The sequence below is a fragment of the Corapipo altera genome, unplaced genomic scaffold, assembly GCF_003945725.1.
Source record: "Corapipo altera isolate COAL_440 unplaced genomic scaffold, ASM394572v1 62, whole genome shotgun sequence".
In the NCBI taxonomy this organism is placed as follows: domain Eukaryota; kingdom Metazoa; phylum Chordata; class Aves; order Passeriformes; family Pipridae; genus Corapipo; species Corapipo altera.
In genome coordinates, this window is record NW_020884894.1 from 8,089,294 (window position 1) to 8,111,663 (window position 22,370).

Genomic DNA, 22,370 nt, shown 5'->3' on the forward strand with positions numbered 1-22,370 from the left:
TACTAGATTTCAACTAAGCTGAGCCTGCCCAGTGATCATCATGCCCAAATACTTAAACACTAGACAGTAAAACAAATAAACAGCCACATAAACTTCCTCACTGTAAGGCTTCTACAATCTTATCTGCACCTTTCAACATCCCAAGACAATTTGCATGATTTAATATGTGATATTATACAGTTCACTCTTGTGTTCTCAAGTGGGCAGAATGACAACATGAAGGTTGGCATTCACTTCCAGGACTGAAGGTGTAGAAATGGGGTCACAGGCACGTGCAGGGACAGAATTAATGTTGCTACACACTGTCCTACCTTGTAGCCTCCTGTACAACTTCGGGGGAACATAAATTAAAACTCTAAAGAGCTTCTTTCTGGTTTTAGTCAGGTGGCAGCTGAGTGTAGAGGGCTTAACACAAAAATGGTGAAGCTGCTGGACCTCAAGTCTTCTCATTATGGGGATTGTTAAGCTCATCTCTTTTCTAAGGTGTTGGACGTCTACTGATAAGAGATATTATTAATGAATTCTTGAAATACAGCTTTTTTCTTTCTGATTTCATGTCCTGTAAGCTCAGAAATAGCTCACAACAGGCAGAAGAAAAAATGTGTAACAACATTAAATAAACCAAAGAAGAGGTGGAAGCTGGAATGGCTTGTGGAAAAGGGAGAATTCCAATCTACAGAAATATGGAGAGTTGGCAGATGACACCAGTGAAAGTCGTGATGCCTGTAAACTCAGATCCAAGCAAATTGTTTTTGTGTCTCTGTGTGTGCTAGGCAAAGTTCAGTCTATTTGTGTCCAGCAGTTTAATGTTTTACTCAACGAGGGCACCTTTAATGGTTTGAACAGTTCTCTAATTAAGATATTAAGGCAATGGCACATATAATTTGTGCCACTTAGTCAAACATGATCACAAGGACACAGGAGGTGTCATCAGGTTCTTCACGTAGTTCTGCTCCTTTCTGCTGAACTCAAGGCTGACCTTGGCCATCAATAACTCCAGCTCACTCCAGGGCACACTTAGCCCTCTTTTCCTACTAGTCAAAGTTCTGCTGTGGAAAGCAATAACAAATGGGAATGAGCTGGGAAAGAGGCAGGCATTGAGGCATCAACTGTATGGCAGGTGAGGAAAGTCCAGCTACAGACCAAAGGCAGTACTAGATACTTCCAAAGGAAAAGATCCTCAGGGACTTATCCAGAGGATGTTTGTGCCAGAAGGTAACCATACACATCCTATAAACAGAAATTATGTCCAACCCAACAGCTCCTGAATGTAATCCTGCTTATCTTTATCCTGACCCCATCCTGCCAGGCATGAGCGTCTAATTTAATTATTGCACCCTATGTGAGATAAGAATTGTTTTCCCTGTTTTTATAAACAAGATACCATCAAAATTGCAACTTGGCACGGCTCACTGGTAAGTTCAGTGTGTTGCCTCATGGAAAATTAAACGGTGGAAGCAACAACAAGGCCAAACCCTTTTCAGTCAGCAAATAACCAGGTCTCCCCATCAGGACAAGCAGCACAGGAGAGCAGGAAGGAAGGAAGGCTGATTGTGACCCACCTTCTTAAACTAATTGGGAGATGGGCATTTTTAAAGCCAGTTGAGGAGATAGAAGGTGTAGGTGTCCCTAGGGGCTTTTCTCCATCCCTTTCTGGACAGTCTGCTCAGGACTCAGTTATTACCTATTCAGGTAATAATGTTCTTCACGCTGAAGAACTTTATGTGACACAGTAAAATAGACTACTCATGATTTTAACTTAATGATAAACCTGAAAAATAGTCTTTTTTCTACCTTAAAGCCAAAGAAATGTAAATCAGGTTTCCATTCTTATGTTTATTCAATTAATAGAACAAAGATATATTTCTATTCCTGATAAAATCTATACATTACATTCAGTAATACTCAGGAATGTAAAGATGGTAATATCCACTTATAGAGAGTAAATTTACTTGCTCTTCCTCAAGGCAAATGGACAACAGCCAAAATGAATGGGGGTGTGATTTATTCCTTCCCACTGGCAGCTCTTCACTTCCTTAATTCTTCAGTCTAGTACTTTCTGGCCCCTACTATGGGTTGTGGAGCTTTTCTGCAGAGCTGCAGTGCCCTTTGGAATCACGGGAGGTTCTCAGGCTGTCATGGTGTAGATAATCTGCACTAGGGTACAGAACAGGACCACCCCAAAGCCAGTGGGGGCACCATACCTGTCCCCCTTGTCTGCACACCCAGCTCTCTGCTAGCCCAGTGAAACTCTGGATCTGATTTTTCCTCAGGTCTGGGGCACCAAAGTTCAGAAAAACAGAAAAGTCTTATAAGTGAGATGCGTTGTCCTGACAGCTTCAGTTGTCATGGAGAAATGTGCAGCTGGATTCAGGGTGCCCTGAACTATGGAGCTATTGATTGTGTTGAACAAGAATTCAGGCTTGTACTTTTCAAAAATTGCAATTAGGCTTGATGCCTCATTTGGGGCATGAAAGGCTGATTTGAGGAGGTGTCAAGGGAATCCTACTGCACCTACACGTGTTAGATAAGAGTTGTGTGTGCTCATCTCCTGGCTCCTAAGAATTTTGGCTTATACAGTTAAACTTTCTAAATAGCATGTAAGTTATATATATAAACTTAGATTAAAAAGAAATAAATTGGGGATTAGGAGTACTTTGAGACTGGGACATCAAAACTGAGCTGGTTTTAAGGGACTCAGTTTCAGGAGCATTGAACAGCACCTAGAAGGTTCCTTTAGAGAATCTCAGTGTAGGCCACCATTTTTTTTAACACCTAATAACTCTTACAGCATTGCAAAAACAAAATATGCTTTGGATTTCTTTCACCTCGAGAGCTTCTACTTAAAACAACAACGAAAAGTGAATAAAGCTCAAAGGATCCATTTGAAAACCAGGAGTAAATCATTCATCATTGTCAATTGTGATGGTTTATACAGCACAATGCCTTTCTGAAGAAACTTTCCCTCCATGGCCACCATCTGGTGCAACTCCCAAGGGCAAGTTAGGGCTGTGTAAGAGATCTGCAGGGCCCCCTAAAACACTTCTGAGAAAAAATGAAAGTCTTATTCCAACAGACTCAAGAGAGCTCACAAACAAAGGAGCCATTCAAAGCTTTATCGCAGCTTGGAGTGAGGGTGTGAAGATATTGGGAAAACTACTTAAAAAAGAAAGTCTTTCTGTTGAGGAAGAATGCAAAAGGCAGGTTTCCCACAAGAAGGTAAGTTCAAGGAGCACTGCCTACTTGACATCCAGTCATTTTTCACTTATGAGTGAAAAGGCTTTCAGAATTTTCTCTTCTCCTGAACACCCTCATTTTGATGCCTAAAAGTAGTTATTTTCTTTTCTTGTGGTAAACAGAATAAACTGACAGACCGCTCCACTGGCACTAAAATATATGAAGTCAACAAACTGCAAAAGGAGGGAAATTGTCTTTCTTCCACTCTCCATCTGCTGCAGGCAGCTGAAGAGTTACTTATAGCAACCGTAGATTAGGAAAAAAATGCACATTGCTATAGAAATTGCCAACAGTAGACTCACTTGGAGAGCTTGGCTTTATTTGTAGACATTTCCAAACATTATTTGTTCTTTTTCAGGGCCTGTTTCAAAATCTGTCTAAGCCAGAGACAAGACTTCCATTACTTTCAATGGCTTTGGAGCAGGTTCCCAGAGGACAGCCTGTGGCACCCCCAGCTCTGGCATTTTTAGCAGTATGCCCATGCAGTCAAACTTCCAGTTGCAGAGGGAGAACTGGATGATGCTACAGAACACATTCCTCACAAAAGTGAGCCAAAGGCACCCACTGGGAATGCACAGGCTGTGTCACTAAGCCTGATGTGTTTGAGTCTCCTCCATCACACCTGTGCTTGCAGGAACAGACTGTGTTTCTCATATCTTGAAGGCCAAAGTAGGGGCTGGCTGCCAGCTTCTGCAAAGCCTGGCAAGTCAGCAGGGCCCCAGAAGAAGCAAAGACTCTGAAGAAAATATCATGCAAATATACAGTGGCCAACTGACTGAACAGCAGGTGCCCCCAGCTCTGCCTGCTGCAGCAGCTTGGATGTAAAACGGTGGGGTTGGGGGTTCCCAAACTGAAGCCTGTGAAGCTGTGTATGTGGCCCAAAAGGGATTCCTAAATTGTGGATATTCCCAACAGAACCAGCTGATAATCATAGTTACATGGTCTCTTCCAGGAAGGGGATGGGTGTCTGGGCCAGATCCATCAGATAATTAAAATATGGGTTGGCCTTCTCCTGAGCAGAGAAACCCAGTTGGAATAGTCACATCTCAGCTGCTACATAAGCTCTCCCTATTAATCAGTCAGAAATTCGTGTGGGATCTGCTCCAGTGGTTCCACAGCTGAAGTCGTGATTTGCAGGTGTGGTGAGAAAGAAAACATCCAGCACAGTGTCTATGGAGGCATCACAGTATATTTTCTTCCCCTTTCCTCTCATCTCCCTCAATTGTCCTACCCATTAAACACTTTCCCATAAACTTTATCTTGAAAACCCTCTTCATAGTCCTGCTTTATCCAGCTGAGCAAGATAGCCACGAACTGGAGGTCCAGAAAGGTCTTGGGATTGAAGATCACTCTTAAATGTTTGACTGGATGCAAACATTTGATACTTTGGCAGGAAGCTTTAAAGCTGGGGCTGCACTGGCACAGTGCAGGTGTGGGCATTGCCTTCAGCTCCCCGGTGCAACAATGCAAGAGGCATTTCTGCAATGCAGGAATCCATCCAACATCTCAGGTTCCTGCACCTCTGGGATGCAGTAACTGGCTCACTGATCCATGGCTAAATATAAGTGCATGTTCTTTCAGTTTTGGGTTATGGTGCCATAAATTAGTAATAATGGCATCAAATCCAATGGAGTTCATGCCAAGGGCAGGAGGATCACAATAGCTACAGATCCTTCTTTGTGCTGTGTTTCTACTGGAGCTTTGTAAACCTGATGGGTATCTTTCATAAGGAAGCTGAGGTGCACTTAAGGATTTCAGCTCCTAAATGTTGCTGGGCTTGCTTCCTGAGGTCCATCAGCAGCCTTTGGAATGTGCACATAGGGCTCCCAAGTAGTTCTGATGATTAAGGCAATATTTTCATCTTTTCTAAATCATTATTTTAACTTCAGGCTTTCTCCTCTACCTTCCAGCAGGTATAAATACTGTAGCTCTATGAAACTGAGCAACTTAGCTTTTAAGGGATGACAGGAGCATTTCACTTGGGGTGTGGAATTCTAAGACACAACAGTTCAAAATGAAACTTTCTTGGAACAGCTGAGATTAACCTGCATATGTGTAAACAGGTGGGCAGGATGAATACGATTCAATAATGATAGACATACATTGCATTAGCATCCAAAAGAAGCACCTCAGACAATTTAACAATTGTTAAAAATAAAGCAATACAAAACCATTAAATAGTTTTAAAAATTTTAAATTGTATCTAGAGGAGCAGTATGTGTTTTCTCATCTCATAACTCCTTGCTTTGCTCACTTTCCTCATTCTCCTCTCATTCCTATTATTGTATCTCTTTGTTGTTGTTATAAAGACCTCCAGCTTTAATGTTTGCACAGTGATGCCTTTGATGGAGGAGCTTTATCTCACTTTCCCACATGTCCAACAGCAGCATATATCAACTTTATCTTGTCTGCTCATGAGGAAAGCAATGCTTTAATGTGTTCCTTTCAAACTGATCCCGCCTGGGATGTGACATTTGCACAATGGGCCTCACAAGGCCCTTGCAGTGGCTCAGCACCAGCACCTGTTGTGTGTCTCCTTGGACACAATCACCATTATATATTGCAAGCAACCTGTTCCACACTCTCTTGCTGCTGCTGTGGGAAGCAGCAAAGGGGAGGAATGCTGATGACGTGACAGGGATGACATCTCAAGTTTTTGAAGAAGGCAGCAAAAGGAGTGGTGGTGTGGTAAGCAGGACGAGTGCCACACAGGGCACTGAGCTGGAAATGTGGCTGGGGATTGCAGTTCTGGTTTCTCTTGCTGGATGTTTGGCTGGGGAGGAAGCAACTGATGATGAAGGAATCCCCTGCTCAAAGTACCAGCAAGCTTTCAACCGTTCCTGCTATGAGTTTGTGAGACTCCAGCAAAGCTTCACAAGTGCCCAGAGCTGGTGTGAGAGAGGAGGAGGGCACCTTGTCTTTATTCAAAATGAGGAAACTCAAGAGTTTTTACAAAAACATATTGCTGAGGATCAGGAGTGGTGGATAGGACTCATCTCAAACTCCTTGCAGAATGAAACTACTGACGGTAGGTGGTTTTAGAATCACATCTTTAAATCTGTATCAGCCCGTGATGCTTTCTTAACATGGTAGAAAATGCAATCAGTCCCTCTATAGATATCTGTTGAGAAGCCTCTGTCTTTTGTTGCTGTATCTTCAGATCTATAGTAAGATGTTTTTAATTGCCTGCTTCACTTCCCAATTGCATATTATCCCCCTTTCCACTGGGTCTTGTGGTTGTGTGAACACATGGTTTATTAGATCAGCTGCTGACCCAGTGAAACAAATGTGCTGGGTTAGGTCTCCAGTGGAAGAGCAGGCTGAGCCAATTCATCCCACAAGGAAGTGCTGCAAGGTCTGATGCAAGCAAAAGGGTGGAATCTTGAGGCTGGTATCACAGGACAAAGTGGCAGTGTCTGTTTTAATGATTGTATCAGGTTCAATATAAAATGTAATTGAAGATCCTTACCCAGACTAAACCACCTCTGCTTCAGTAGGAGCAGAGTTACAATCCTGCTCTGCAGGCTCTTAATTGAATTACTGTGGAAAATAAACATTCAGGACACAATTTCTTTGTTCACAGAGTCGATGATTTGGCTGGACTCTTCAAATATAAGCTACACCAACTGGTACAAGGATCAGCCATCTTCCTTCTCATCCACATGTGGGTACATCCTGAAGAATGCCAAGTATCAGTGGGGTGTGACTGAAAATTGCAGCCAGGAATTTGACTTCATTTGTGAGTTTGGTAAGACACACAAGTGCTGGAACAGCAAAGTGAGTGTGCTGTGATCACAACTGGGCATAAATTGCCTTGTTGCTTTCAAAGTACCTGGGCAACAACTTCATCAATCTTATTAAATGCAAACAAGCAAAATATAACCCCAGCAGTTGCTCTTTTTCCAGTGTGCTGTTGTAAGACCTGATCCAAAGAAGGAAGAACCCAGAAATCACTGGGAGATGCAGGTGCTCAGCAACCCACTGTTGAGGTCCAGGGTGCCAGCAGAGGGCTAGTGAAGCAGAAATGGGTCTGAGAGTGAATCTCGTGTGTAGTTGTCCATGACCATAGTGGACATCAGCTGGCTACTTTAAAGCATGATTGCAAGAATAAACTCCCACACCCCCACAGCACCTGAGCGAGGTGGGACCTGTATGACTGCCCTGTAAAGACACTCTTGATCACAAATGTGTGCCAAAATAATTTCCATTTGTAACCGAAGCAGAAATACAGCCAGGCTTCCGGACAAACCACTCCTGGAAGCCTGGAGTGAGCAAAAGTGAGAGCAAGTTTTTCCTGTTTCTTCCTAGACCCCTCCATCAGGTGAAGTTCAAGGGCATCCCCGGGTTAAGGAACCAGACAAGAACCTGTGCTTCCTGATGGCATTTTAGTGCTCAGGCAGAAAATCTACAGACATTGTGTCCCTTAGATTGTGACTTGGAACAAACAGTCCTGGAAAGGAATGCCTGCAATATCATCCCATTCAACATATAGATATGAGGGGAGTTTGTGTTCCTCGCACTTTGCACATAAGTACTTTAAACGGTAACTAGAACTGAGGTCATAAGCACTGGAAGAACAGTCTGGCTGTGGGCTCACTGATATAAAAAGACTTTGAATCAAGTATGCAAGTACAGGTTTCCACAAGCCCTAGAAGTGCTGCTGCCCTGGTCCAGCACTCTTCTACTTCTGACATTAATACCAAGTTGTTCCGCAATAAGCAAAGCCAATAATGTTTTATTTCCTCTCCTGATTTTCTGTTCCACATCCTCTCCCTGCCCTCCTCCTCAACACTCCCAGTTCACTCCCAAATCCCCAGGATGTCCCACCTCTGCAAATACTTTTCATTCCCTCAGCTCCCTCCCCTGCAGCTCTGCAGCTGCTCCAGAACTCCAGCTGTATGGGTTGGCCAGTGGAATCCCACATCGTGGAGCAGATAAACAGGGTTATAATCCCTAGTCCTAATAGAGGTGATGATGTAGCTCCTTCTCTTCTCCCTAGCAATTGCTTTTCATGAAATTTTAGGGTGTTTTGAGGTTTATATCAAATCTGGCTGAAGATGACTAACATTAAAAATGATTGGGGGAGAGGAAATTGGCAGACAGCACAATCCCTTAAGCTTACTTTCCTTGCAAAAACAGACTAAAATTATTTTTCCATTACAACCACGGTAGACAACTGTCTGCTTGCAAGGAAACTATCATCTGTTACCATAGGATCTGACTTAGAGCCCATTAAATTCAAAGAGAGTTTGCATTATTGGGCAACAATATCCTACACTACATCCATCATTCCACTACCCAGGAAACCAGACTGTTGAGGCAATTATAGCCTTGTTTTCAGTATCTCCAGCCCACGTGCATTCACACATGAGTAAAAGAGTCCTCTTTTACCAGCCTTGCATGCAAGGAATTAGATCCAACACCCCAAAGAAATGGGAAATATTTTCATTAGCTTCTCTGGGTGATAAATGTTTGGAAATTTCCACAACTTGACAGCGCCTTGGTTTTTCTGTAAAATGGATGTAGTGGTACTTCACAGCTTCATTCATGGCTACTGGGAGCTTGGTGCTCATGGACACTGAAATGAATAGTGGTTCCATATAGTACCAATATTTGAATTTAATCTCTCTGATGCCTGGTAACTTGTCTACTTGATCACCTGAGCTAGGAATATGTGCACAATCAACTGACCAGACAGCGTTCTGTCTTCATCCTTTTTTTGCCCATCTACCCGAGCATTATTTCTGTTTCTTATTATTTCAATTCTACCATTTGATGCTCTGTGGGTTAGCAATTTATTGTAGTAAATATGTGTGTATTGAACCAGTGTCTGTACGTAGGAATGCAAATCAGGTTTTGTGCACCTTTCCATGTAAAAGTTGCTGAGACAGCAAAGACTGCAGGAAATCTTTATATAAAGTAAAGAACCAAAAAAATGCACGAGATAATAGTCTGGACTAGAATTTAACAGCAAGTTATTTTTCAAGCTTATTTAGAGAGCTCTAATCTGTAAACTGATCATGTTGCTATAGTTACAGCCAGGCTTAGCCTTAGCCTTTAAATAACAATAGCACACAATTATTGCACTGTGCACACACTGGCACAGTTAATAGAGGGACCTGAGGGGAATGATCCAAACAGCAACTGGAGGACAACTTATTTAAACCTGGGACAGCTGAAACAAAAACATTCTTTTGCAACACTCCCATATGGGAGCAGTCTTTCACATCCTCCTCTTTAGGGTATTAAGTATCCTGATTACTATAGGATACTAAGAATTCTGAGAGATAATTAACTGTCCTAGATTAATCAAAGAATGAGGTGTATGCATTTAGAGCTATGACCTTACTCATCTGAGCAGTCCTGCTGAATGAAGTCAGTCAAATATCACACAGGAACAAAGGTGTCTCTGTAGCAGAAATGCGATCAGGTCCCATACTTAATATGCAAACTATTCTCCTCAGCAATTACCTGAAGATTATGCAAATCACACACCACCACAAGGCTCTTTCGGAAGTAAAGAGTAACTTTAAACCTTCCAGTACTGCAAGTCAAACAAACGTGAAGACTTTTCCCCCAAAAAAGTTTACTTTTTAGATTAAAATATTTTTGTTTTTTGAAAATGCCCTCAATGTTTTGTTTAAGGCAGTTAAAACGTAAATCTATTCATTTTGACTTTTAAAAAATAAAAATATTTATTATTTGAGTGGGGTTTTTTTTCATTTTCTTAATTGTTTAGCTTAGAAGGGAGAAAAGGGAAGAAAGAGAAACAAAAAAAGGGGACATGCAGTAGAACTGTAGCAGGATTTTTCAGAAATGCCAAAAGTTAGATTTTTTTTTTTTTTCCCACTAGAATCTGGCCAGAGCATTGCATGTGATAATTACAATGCCACTGTGCAGTGTGGATCTGGAGAAGTTATTCAAATTGGAGAGAGCTTCTATGGACGGAAGACTCGTTATTACTGTGTGTCTGAGACTCCACTCCAGGAGGATACAGATGAAGGCTGCAGCTGGATCAGTGTCAAAGATGAAGTAGCAGGTAATTTATGGCATTGCTTGTCAGAAACAGAGAGTATGTGCCAAAGTTCCTGGTCCCTGAAGTATTTTATCTTGTATTTCAGTGGAGTTTGTGAATGGGAAAGTGGATTATTCCTAAAATGAAGGGGATCACAGAGAACTGACAGGGAGGAGGTTCCTACAGGAGGCTGGATGGAAAGGAGGGACTTTGTAAGGAGCAAAGATTCAGAGAAGGAGAGGAGGAGCAAATGGAGAACAAAGGTGCACCTGGCTCCTGTCGCTGTGTGAAGAAAGTGTGTGGGCACATTACTCCCTGACAAACTCAGTGGGAGATGCCAGGGTTGGCAGAGATGGGAGAGGACACATCCAGACAAACCCAACTCCAACCCAGGAGGGTTGACACCCACGGGAACATGAGGGCAGGAGGGACCTGCTGCTCCCTTCCGTGTGTGGAGCACTGACCCCACTGGGGCCAAGGGTTCTGCTGCTTCCCAGACTAAACAGTGACTGTGACCTGTCCCTGTGGGGATTCTTTGGGCTTTTTTACCTGCTCTAACTCAGCTTTATTCCAATAAAATAAAATGGTGCTAAGAAATACCAGGCATTAAGCAACACACTGCAGCCAAAGCGATGTGGAAGTTTGTCTAGAACTCAGTGACATGGTACTGCTTCTCCTCTGCTTTTTGTTCCTCTGTTGTGACAGTCAAAGACAAAACCCAGCAGTTGATACAAAACTCTCCTTCTTTCCAGGCCAGTGTCATGGTCTCCAGGCCTGCCAGGTGACAGCAGATGGCACTTTCTTTGGAGATCCTTGTCCAGCTTGGGGAAGCTATTTGTCTATTCAATACCACTGCAAGGAAGGTAAGAGGGAAGGGGCTGGCAACACCAAAAGCCTGCCCTGCTCTGTGCTGGAACATTGTGACCATTGATATTTATCTTAAAAATCACTGCTCCATCCTCAGGGAAGAAACTGGAATAGCAGTGACCACTAAAAATAAGCATAAAAATGTAGATTCCCTGTCCTAACTGAAGGGTTTGGATAGAATACAAAGCTTGGAAATCCAGACACATAAACCACACTGGAATAAAATTATGTCCAACAGGAATCTTGACCAGTAGGTATAGGAAAGAATCAGCTCCCTGTCACACCACCAACACACACAAATCAGCAGCAGCATCAACCCTGTTTTGGAGCAGGCTGGCTCTCAATGCATGAAAATGGATTAAATTATGTAAGAAATGCAGGCAAACACTGGCATGGAGTTCTGTCATTCTGTTTTACAGGTCTGCAGCTGCTTGTGACAGATTCATGTTTTGTCTTTGAAAATATCACGGTCAGTCTGAACTGGCTGCTCTCACCATACTCTGGCAACCTGTCCTGTACCATCAGCACTGGAGATGGTCACACTGTCGATCCTTACTACCCTCCAACGTAAGATATATCCTTCCTGTATCATCACACAAACACCACATTTCATTGCTTGCACTTTATTGAATGTTCCCAGTCTCATAAATGATATGTTAAAAATTATGTAGATTAATAATAGGCCATAACTACAAGACACTTGGATCTGCAGAACCCTCTTTTGAAATTGCTACAAAACTTTATGTCAAGCTGCCAACCACAATATTTCTTCTGTTTATTATAACAAGTGTTTCCTAGTTTTAAGAGAATTTATTCCAGATCCTAAGGCTCAAAATTACTGAAAACATGTCAGTAATTGCCAAGGAATATGCAAATGTTATTTTCTTAACTTTAAAGAGTATTTTTTGATAACATTTAAAATATAACAAGGACATTCTGGACTTTTTTTTTTTTCAATTGCATAAAAATTCTATCTTTAAGAGATCAAACATTTTTCTGTTGGATTTAAAAGTCAGATTCTGTCCAAGTGCTGGAAATGACAGAGAAGAGCTCTAGAAATTTATTTATCTACTGATGGAATCCTACTTGGGTGAACTAGGAAAACAAAGAGTACAAGAACGAAAACCAAAAAGAATTAATGTACTAGATACAGTAAACTTTCTTTCAGAGTTACAGACACAGGCCTGCAGATGTAAAGAACTTGAAAAGAAAATCTTTAGTAGCAAGCCTTTATGTAAAATATATTTGCCAGCTGTAAGCAGAGGCTTGCTGGTTTTATGGGAAGCACTTCACCTACTAAATAGCTCACAGACACACTCATCTGTGTTCTATGTCCAGTCTGATACCCACTCACAGGAATTGCTTTTTTGGGTCTGATCTTGTCTTTGGCATGTTCTGGAAGTCCAGTTAGAGTGAAACCTGTTTCTTCATTCAAACATCTAATGAAAAATATGCATTATCATAGGTGATATGTCCTGATCTTTGCATTTACTGGGTGATACCATGGTAAGAATCTAAGGAGTTCGGAGAGAAGAGTTTTGGGAATATTACTGATTTGCCTTCCATGGTGTTTGTAATTCAGGAAGGATATCCTTAGGCTCTTTGCACCACTGTGTGTGTTAACACACTGTGTGTGTTAGTGACAATAGCAACCCCCACAACCATTCATCTCCCACTGCTCTCCTGACTGGAGCTGCACCAGACCCAGGAGTGAAGAGACATTTTTGCTGGCACAGGCAAGGACAGAAGCAGCTGCACCTAAAACCTGTCATCTCCCTACTTGACAGCAAAATGTACCCACCCTTATAGATGTGCTTTGGGGGTGACCACCCTGATATACAGCCCTAATAACACCATAGATGGAAGAAGGAGACAATCTTCAACCCCACAAATTCTATTCAAATAAACAAGGGACTACAGTGATTGCAGGATTGCTGAGCCAGGTCAGAAATTTGGGAATGTGACCAGTGTTACCACGTAGGGTGAAGGACTTCTCAGGACAGGCTTCCACAACAAGCAGCTGTTCTCTTACTGTTCCAGGCTGGTCAGCAACATCACACACAGATACACCTCTCCTGGAGAGTTCACTGTTTTTGTGGAATGCACCACCAGTGAATGGCATGTGATGGCACAGAGGCAGGTGACTGTCCAAGATAAGATGGATCAACTGAGCATTACTGGGTGCTACAGCCAGTATGAAACTGGGAACAGCTCTCACTGCCGGGCACTGTATGGGGAGGTGTTGTGGATTCAGGTGGAACTCAATGGAGGTGAGGGTAATTTCTCTGCATAATTTCAAGGGCAGGATAAATATTATGCCACCCATGGGACAGAAGCAAGGTTTTCATTATGCAAAGCAATCCTTCTTTTTAGAGAATGCTTTCCCTCTCATTCCTGCAGCTGAATGCTCTCAGCTTCATTGGAGGGCTTCTTTCTCAGAGATATTTCACCACCTAAAACATAAGTATGAATGATTTTTTCCTATGCACAAAGCTGACAGAGCATGAGCTCTGTCAGAGCATGAACTCTAACTTTAGTCACATAAATCCACAGGATGCCAGTCAGAATGTTCCTGTATTTGAAGTTAGAAATTCACAGAAATGCTTCCCTGATTGAGGGTAAGAGGATTCCACGCTGAGCTGGGCACATTTGCTGGTGTACATTTCTTTCTCACTTCAAGTTTCTGGAAGCCACATTTATGTGGAAAAAATAAAATTCTGTAGTGTATGAATTCTCTTGGCTGCCCAAATAGTACCAGCAGGAAACACATGATAGACTTCCATAAAGTCACCTAAAGTGACTTTATTAAAAAAGACTGCATTGCTGCAGTTCTTGTGACTCCTGCATAAATACTGGAGTGCTGCACAAAGTAGCTGGAATTGGTTGGCCTATTACACAAGCTGTGAGAAATTTCGGTGTGTGTTTTTGCAGGCAACGGAGTGACCTACATTATGTCAGCAGATAACATAACCCTGGCTGAATCCAGTGCAAAGGAAGGAATTGCCCCTCATAACCTGACACTGGACAGTGCCTCTCAAGAGCTGCTAGGCCCAGGGATACATCAGCTGGAAATCCGAGCATCCAGCAACACGACGGCGTCAGAGATCTCCGAGACTTTTGCTGTTCACTTAGTTGAGCCAATATCTGGGCTTCAGGCTGCATTGGCTTCCCACACTCTGCAGCTGGGGGAGAATTTGGAGGTGAATGTCTCTGTGTCTCGTGGTGCCCCAGCTGAGGTGACGTTTGAGGTGATGGGATCGAAGGGAAGTCATTCTCACACGGAGGATGGTCCTCGCGGGGAACCTCGGACGTACGTGGTTCCCGTGCACTCGGAAGGTACAGCACTGACACCTCCTGTGCTTCCCAAACACTCACAGCTGAGTAGAGCTCACAGAAAGGCTCACAGCATCCTGGGATGGAGGGGACAAAAAAGTACAGCTGAATTTGGTGGCTTTTCCGACTGCTAAACTTGGTGTGCAGAGCAGTGTGAGCAGCACGGTCGTAGTGACTTGTAAGGGAGCTAAAAGGCTTCACCTGAGCCTTGCAATGGAAGAGACACAGTAAAAAGACATAGGGTTTATTTTTTTATGACACAATCTGATTCAAGTACAAATGAGGACATTTTCCTGAATCACAAAGTGTTTTCCTCCTGTTTGTTCATTTCAAGCTTAGACTCCTCTGCGTTTTACACTGAAGTAATTAACAATCTGAGGAGTTCTCAGTAGAGATGTCAAAGAAAAGGGGAGCTTTTCTGTGTGCCCATTTCTAACTCGTAGTTTTTGTTGGACTCAATTATGAATAAGCTTTTAAGCAATATTTTCTTTCCATTACTAAGTAATCAAGGCCTTTAAAATGTGAAATTAAGGAGTTTGTACTTAGGAGTTAATTCAGTGGCAGAAGATAAAAAAATTCCATCCTCCAGTGAACTATTCCAATCCCATGCCAAGGTTGGAACAGTAGAAGCTAATTATAATTTCATTTGATGTTTTAAAATTATTCAATATTAAAAGTTTTATTAGGTCTTCCTGTACCCATCTGAACATCCCATTCTTTGAGGCAGAAATTTTCAAACGAGACAGCTGCTCTCTCAAGATGCCTGAACTCATTTGGACTTCAATATTTTTACACCTCTACTTTACTGTGTGATAATAAAACAGCATGGTAAGAGCTAGGACAAAGGCAGATGGCTTATCAGAAGTTGAGATTAAGGAGAACCTTCCAGTAGAGGACACCTATCAGAAAACCCCCTGAAAACTCCTAACAGAAAAGAATAGGATTTTCTATACAAATTGGATGTTATTCCCCAAACCTGATAGACTGGTCCCACTGCTACTCTTAACTGGCCATTTGTCTTCTCTAGGTATTTTCCTAGTGAAAGTGGTGGCCAAGAATGCTTTCTCAAACATGAGTCTGGATCTTGGATTCATCACTGTGTTGGCAAACACTTCCCATAAAAAAGGTAATCGCATTAATCTGACAGTGCTGGTTTTGACCACACTTTTTGCAATCACAGCCCTTAATGGAATATTTATGGTTTGCATCTAGTAATTGCTTTCCTTCCAGCAGCAGTGCTGAAAACTTTTGTGGAGGGTTTTTCCTGATGAAGGCAGATTCCCTGACTTTGAAGTAGTCATAAATTAGCATCACTCTGTATATGCTACACATTGCTCATTTGCTGTTTGTCCTAGAAATAATTAGTGGAGTTTATGGCTCAGGACACAGCTTTGAAACCAGAAAATATTTGCATCACAGCAGTCTTATAATTGCTGTCAGTAAATGCTTCTAGATGGCTCATCTTTACACTTACAAAATCAGATTATACCAGGAATAAAGTAACCTTAGTTCTAATTGTATTGAAACTTTCCCAGTGCTTCCCCCCAATTTTTCTTTGTACATCAATGAAACTCCATCACCTTCTGTGAATATATTTTGATTTACACCGTTATGTTTGAAGAATCAGGATCATCTTCTTTACAGTCTGTGATGAGCTTGTTGTTACAATTTTACCTATTTAACTTGACTGCTCTAGAGTCTGATTCTTGCAGCCCTGTCACACTGTCAGCAGTCAAACCCTGTGGATTTAAGTCATATTCACTGAGGATGTCTGAAAGCTTTACAGGTAGCACTAAAATATTCTGCTCTTTTTGGCATTAAACAGATTCTGCTAAGGTAGAAGGCAGCTACAAAACAAATATGCAAAAGGCAAATGTAAGTATTATTCAAGGATCTTTCGTTAAAATTGAAATACATATAAATTTTTCTTACCATTCAAAGTGCTGCATAAGACATTGGAGAGAAGTATTCATGTCTTAGTAGATTAGGGACCAGGTGTTCTGTGCCCCAAATGGTTTAACACAAAACCTACACCAAAAGTCTTGGAGGCAAATGTGTTTTCAGGCATTCAATCTACAATTCATAAAAAAATATTAGAGAAAATGAACTTTTCCCAGCAATTCAGTTTTGGAAGCTGAAATTTGTTTAGATTAATTTTTAATTAATCTACTTGGCTATTGCAAACCTCTCCCTGAAGGGTGATCCTTCAAGCAGAATTTAATATATTTTTATATTGTTTCCAAGTGTTTTCCACTTCTGTATTGAAATGTATAAATTACTTTGCAATGAAAAAAAAATCCAATTTATGGCAAACTAAAAAGTTAAGGATACATCAATCGCTAGCAGGTGTCCAAATTGAAAGAATAAAAATGTCAGATAGAATATTTTATCATCTTAGAGGTCTAGTTTGTAACTGTAACACTGGCAGACAGACATCTGCTGCAGGAGATATGATGCTTCACAAGAAGGCACCATGCTTTACAGATTGCCTGTAGGAATATATTGCATCAGAGGAATATAAATCTAATTCTAAACCAAGTTTATTACCGTTTGTGGCCCAGAAAGACAACTCAGCTACCTCTCTCTTCTCTTTATCTATAGCTGTAATGTATCCAGTTCAGATTAAAGAGAGAGGTACTAGAAGGTGCACTAGAAAACAAGTGGTTGTCCAAGGGTTAGAAGTCTTGCTCCAGATGTCAAGAATTAGCAGGAATTAGTTTTCTGGGACCTGCATTCCCAAGCCACTTCTGCATTCAGGAGAATTTTAGCACACGATTTGTCTGTGCCATCTGCTTCTGTTCCCAGAGCTTCTACTTCCATACTACCTCTGATCAGGGAAAGACCATTTAAACCACAGATCTTCAGCCAGTCATTTGGGGTCTAAACTTTCAGATCTTTTTCATTGTAAAGATTTGTGTGTGTTTATATACACTCCTGTCCTAACTGATACATTTATTATTATTTAGGATCACAAAAGAGAACCCAGAATCTATGTTAAACCAAGTCGCCACGTGGATCCTTTCACAGCTGTTACACTTGGCTGGCCAGACAACAACAGTAACTCCAGTTTTCTCTGGTCCTGTGGTATGTGACTTCCCTGAACTTTTTTCACCAACTTCTATTTGATGAGTAACAAACTCACTGTCGTGTCAAATCAGGTGGTGAAAATCTGACTAAAGGATGGTTTGTTTTCTGGCTTTAAAGTTTGCCACTCACTGTACATGAAGAATGTCCTTGTACCTTACCCTGGTGTTAACACCAAACTAGTCATGGTATCTAATATGGCATAATACTCAGCTTTGCCTTCTCCCAGAGCTTTCAATTTTTCAAGGTCTGCCTTCTCTAAGCTTTCACTCTCATAGTCAAGGATTAGACCCAAGTGACTTACATGGTTAGGCATTTGCAAGCTACATGTATCTCAATAAAACAGTAATAATTAGTATTAAACATGATGCAAAAACATTTCTGGCTGAAAATTGGATTAGGACATCTGTGTTCTGTCCCCATAATTATCCTTGACCTCATACATTTCTTTGAAGAAGTCAACCTATACTCTGAACCCAGATTACCAACTCTATAAATTGGGTTCAGGCAACTTTTCTTGTTCTATTAAGTTCTTTAAAACCTATAGTAGGAAAGTCCTTTATAAGGTACTGTTCTAATTATAAAGGAAATGTTTGTGCAGGAGCTTGCTGGCCTGCATGGAGTGAATGTGTGCTGCAACAGATAATCCTAACCAACCAATCTGAGGTGCAAATCCCACCTTCCTGCCTTCCTCCTCCAAAATCAGCAGTGACTGTCAGGATTAAAGTCCAAAACCACGGCAGTGAAGAGAGGCAGGACGAGCAGTGTCTCTATGTGACTGCAAAACAAGAACTGCAACTGGAAATCAGGTCTGTTTTTAAACCCCAATATTCACTGGTTAATGTTATTACTGCACAAATATAGTGCAAGGCCACAGTTACCAATAATAATGATAATAAAGTGATAATATACTTTTAGAGTCATAGAATCACAGAATGGTTTGGCTTGGAAGGGACTTTAAAGATCATCTTATTCCACCTCTCTGGCATGGGCAGGGACACCTTCCACTAGCCCAGGTTGCTCAGAGCTCCATCCAACCTGGCCTTGAACACATCCATGGATGAGACAGCCACAGTTTCTCTGGGCAACCTGTGCCAGGGCCTCTATGCCCTTAAAGAAAACTTATTGTTGTAAATCCATTTACAGCTGTAAAAATACTGTCTTGCTGTTTTCCAGTCCACATTTCTGTATATAATCGTTTTATTAAGTGAGTAACATTCTTCCCAAAACACTTTGAGCCCCCTACATCCTTTCAATGTTGGAGATTTCCATATGCAAACCTCATTGAAGCTATGGGTATAAATGCCATATGTCTGAAATTTCTACCAGACATCTCATACAGTTACAACTTGTAACTTCCCTCTTACTTCCTTACAGGTGTGAGGCAAACTGCAAACCAGTGAATATTAGCAATGAAGTTGTTTTGAGTGTCTCTGGACAGAAGGATTCCCAGGCCATACATTTTAACTGGTATTTGGATAACACATCCCAAACCAAGGTGAGAGCACCAGATTTGTCAGAAATAATACTGCAAATACACACAAAGATAAATGTCCCCCCTGAGGGAAAGCCACAGAGGGACACTTTGTCAAGTGGACGCTTTGAAAATACAAGTGAAGATTGAGGCAAGGGGGTGCCTGGTTTGGGAAGGGTTATAATGAAGGGCACCAAACTGCCACCCTGTTCCTGATAAATCACAACAGAAAGCAGAGCAAAGAGCCTTTTTGCTGTCCAGAAAACTGCCATATTTTCTTTTCTGTCTGATTTTTCCAGTCTACAACCCTCCCTCTGGCCTGTGGCCTGACTGGTTTCCGGCAGAACTCTTTGAATTTGCTTCAAAGCAACACATCCGTGTTGAGAATGAACAGCTCCTTCTTGCAGACACAGGGAGAAGCTTTTCAGATTAAAGTAACAGGTAGGGACAAGCAGGGTTTTAGGGCTTTTCAGACTCCTTTGAGATAATCTCTGCCGTCATGACATCACACTGACGTTACACACACATAGTCTCGCTGACAAACATGAAGGAAAATTAAGTCCACAGGTTGAAAGCTGTTACTTTGTATGTGGGTTCTTTAAAATAATGCAGAGATGAGTTTTTTCTGGGCTGTTGCACAAAAGGACAGAATCAGTTATCTTACTGCAAGCTGTCAATAACTTTCTTAAGGCTCATCCAAAATGAAGCTATGTTAATGATCAAATAACACAGCTTTGCTTTCTAATGCAAGCATTACCATATTTTTTAATAGTTCTTTTCCTCTTATGGTTTCTTCAGTAGCAGGATTTCATTTCTAATTAGGCCCAGCCTGATGTTTGTGGTGCCTGGAGGAGCAGCACCGTTGCTAAGTAGGCACAGCGAGTGCCCGGTGCTGCTGGGCACGATCACTGCTGATGTTCTGCTCCCTCCACTCCCAGCAGTGACTCAGCGCCGCTACGGGGAGGGGATGTACCTTGTCAGCACCGTGTCCCCACCCAGCATCCCCGCCTGTGCCCTGTCTCCCGAGCAGGGATCCGTGCTCACCACCTTCAGGGTCTCCTGCAGCGCTCCCGGCTCGGTGGGTTCATCCCAACCCAGTCCCAACAGGCAGCTCACGTACTGCTTCTACCTGAAACCAAGTAAGTCCCCAGGTGAACCGTTTGGTTCCTGCACAGTTCCAGCAAGCACTGCTGCTTCACTGACAAAAGCAAAGGTGTCACCTGCCCTCTCTGTGGGGAGACTGATCCCGATTTATGACACTTGGCACTCTTTGTGGGCTTTCATAGCTGGAATTGTGTCTGATGAGCAGGTCTAGATGTGGAATTACCAGAAAATGCATGAAAATATATACTTCCTCTTCCAATATCGAAAAAAACCCAAACCCATGAAAAGCCTCACAATAAATCCTGTACTTGATTTTTGAACCTTCTCAACTTTGCAAAGCCTTATTTATCAGAAAACGTCCCCTGTTTGCAGAGAGCAGGAGGTCTCTGGCTGGTATCTGGTGGGTCACCTTCTCTTTCCTCTTTCAGATTCTCTCCTGGACTGCAGCCCGGATCCTGAACTCTTCCCAGTCTATCTTCCACTTGGAGAAGAGCAAAATAATTTTATTGTACATGTGACAATCACTGTTAGCAACAGCTTTGGTGATACAGTTCAAACAAATGCTTCAGTGAAGGTACACAGTGGAATTACTTTTTTCAAGAACTCTCAAGATGACACCTAATCCATGATTCACTTTTGGAGCTTGTTCCTATTTTTGACATATCACTTCCTTCTGAATGTGCCATAATCACCATTTTCCCTTCTAACAAAGACTATTCTCTGTGTGCTCAAGGCAGTCAGAAATATCTTCCACCGTCCTTTTTCTAGGACAGAAGTTTAAAAGATGATCTCTTTGGACATTGGGCAGCATAAGATGTATTTAGTGAGTCTGGAGTTACTCTGTAGGCCCCAAAAAATCCCTGCTTCTTCCCCAGTGCCCCAGTAAGAAAATCCTTATCAGGTCATTAAAAATAAAACATTTAAAACTGGGAACATGAGGTTTTATGTCCCACTGTAGCTAGGCTGTCACCAAGATGATCGTGGAAGCTGTTCAAAGGTAATTATAACAGTGTTGGCAATGTTGAGAGCATATCTGATTTCTTCATCAGGTTGGACCTGCCGATGGGATGGATGGGAACCTGACCCTGCAGGGCATGGTCTCTGAGAAGGCAAACACCATCCTAAAAGATGGGAACAGCAGCATGAGCCTTTTGCAGCTGTACAAATCAGTGACATCTGTCCTTAACCAGCAGACCCAAGAGGAAAGCTTTAACATGTCTTTGCAGACAAATACACGAAAAGAGGTCAGCCAGACAATTGTTTTCCTGCAGTACAATGTCATATAATGGACTCTTCATATTCTTTGACAACTCTTAAGTTATAAAAAGCTCACGTATCACCACCTGAAATCAATGGAGGTTTCAAGTTTCTAGCATCTGTCTCAGTGTTTGGCACAGCTTTCAGCTATTTTCACTATTTGCCTACATAAATAATTTGTCTTACCACCCACCAGTAAAACAATTAATTCTCAATTGTTACTGCATTAATTTAAAGTAGTTAACTTAAACCCAATTTTCCACAAACAATTTCAATATCATTAAAATGGCCTCTCCTGTGGGATAAATACCCTATCCAATTTTCCCCAAAAGCACTAGATGGCAAGTAATTTTCTCTTGGCCATTTCACCTACGAGTTGACATTTCAGTTGTAAGCTGATATTTGTACAGTGCTTTGAGTGCCTCAGATGAAAAGATCGAGAGAAATGCAATGTATCCTTCAATTATGATTCATTATTTGAATAACATCAATCACACATAGCTCTGCTTTCTCTGCAAGTGGCATTTACACAGTCATTCACATACATTAGTACAAATTCTCACAAGTAACTCTCCATGCTCCTAATGGATGTAAAGCTTATAAATTCTCTGTGCTGGGAGGTAACACAAAATTCATGATTATACAATTACTGAGGCAAGTGGCATCTTGTCACTAGGCCTAATATCAGTTCAAATGATCCTTGTTGTGGAGTCTTACTCTACTTCATAATTTACAGCAAGCCTGGCTGTCAATATTGAGCACTACTTGCACAGTCCTAATTAGTATCTTGTTCCTTTGCCTAATTATCCCTTTTCATCCCAAGCTCCGAGGGCTGATGCTGACAACTCTCTCTGCTGTTAATGTAACATCAATGCAGGCTGCTCTTAAGATGTCAGAGGTGTTGAAAGAAATCACTTACAGGAGTGAAGAGCTGTCTGTCTCAGCACAGGTAAGACACAATTCATCTTCCATCTCCTCACACTAACAGTGGAGACTCTA

The 22,370-nt window shown here is 41.8% G+C and overlaps 1 protein-coding gene across 1 annotated transcript in view; it reads left to right on the forward strand.

Moving 5' to 3' along the window:
- Window positions 1–5,071: 5,071 nt before the first annotated feature.
- PKD1L2 (polycystin 1 like 2) overlaps window positions 5,072–22,370 on the forward strand; it is a 46,643-nt gene continuing 29,344 nt past the window's right edge. Inside the window, exons 1-17 of the mRNA XM_027646955.1 lie at window positions 5,072–6,265; window positions 6,821–6,985; window positions 10,091–10,276; window positions 11,005–11,115; window positions 11,539–11,686; window positions 13,160–13,389; window positions 14,051–14,455; window positions 15,384–15,578; window positions 16,278–16,327; window positions 17,419–17,536; window positions 18,138–18,345; window positions 18,914–19,034; window positions 19,310–19,451; window positions 19,949–20,149; window positions 20,543–20,688; window positions 21,164–21,358; window positions 22,249–22,320. Of these exons, the coding sequence (XP_027502756.1) occupies window positions 5,719–6,265; window positions 6,821–6,985; window positions 10,091–10,276; window positions 11,005–11,115; window positions 11,539–11,686; window positions 13,160–13,389; window positions 14,051–14,455; window positions 15,384–15,578; window positions 16,278–16,327; window positions 17,419–17,536; window positions 18,138–18,345; window positions 18,914–19,034; window positions 19,310–19,451; window positions 19,949–20,149; window positions 20,543–20,688; window positions 21,164–21,358; window positions 22,249–22,320 (3,240 nt within the window). The 5' untranslated portion in view covers window positions 5,072–5,718. The remainder of the gene's footprint in view (window positions 6,266–6,820; window positions 6,986–10,090; window positions 10,277–11,004; window positions 11,116–11,538; window positions 11,687–13,159; window positions 13,390–14,050; window positions 14,456–15,383; window positions 15,579–16,277; window positions 16,328–17,418; window positions 17,537–18,137; window positions 18,346–18,913; window positions 19,035–19,309; window positions 19,452–19,948; window positions 20,150–20,542; window positions 20,689–21,163; window positions 21,359–22,248; window positions 22,321–22,370) is intronic.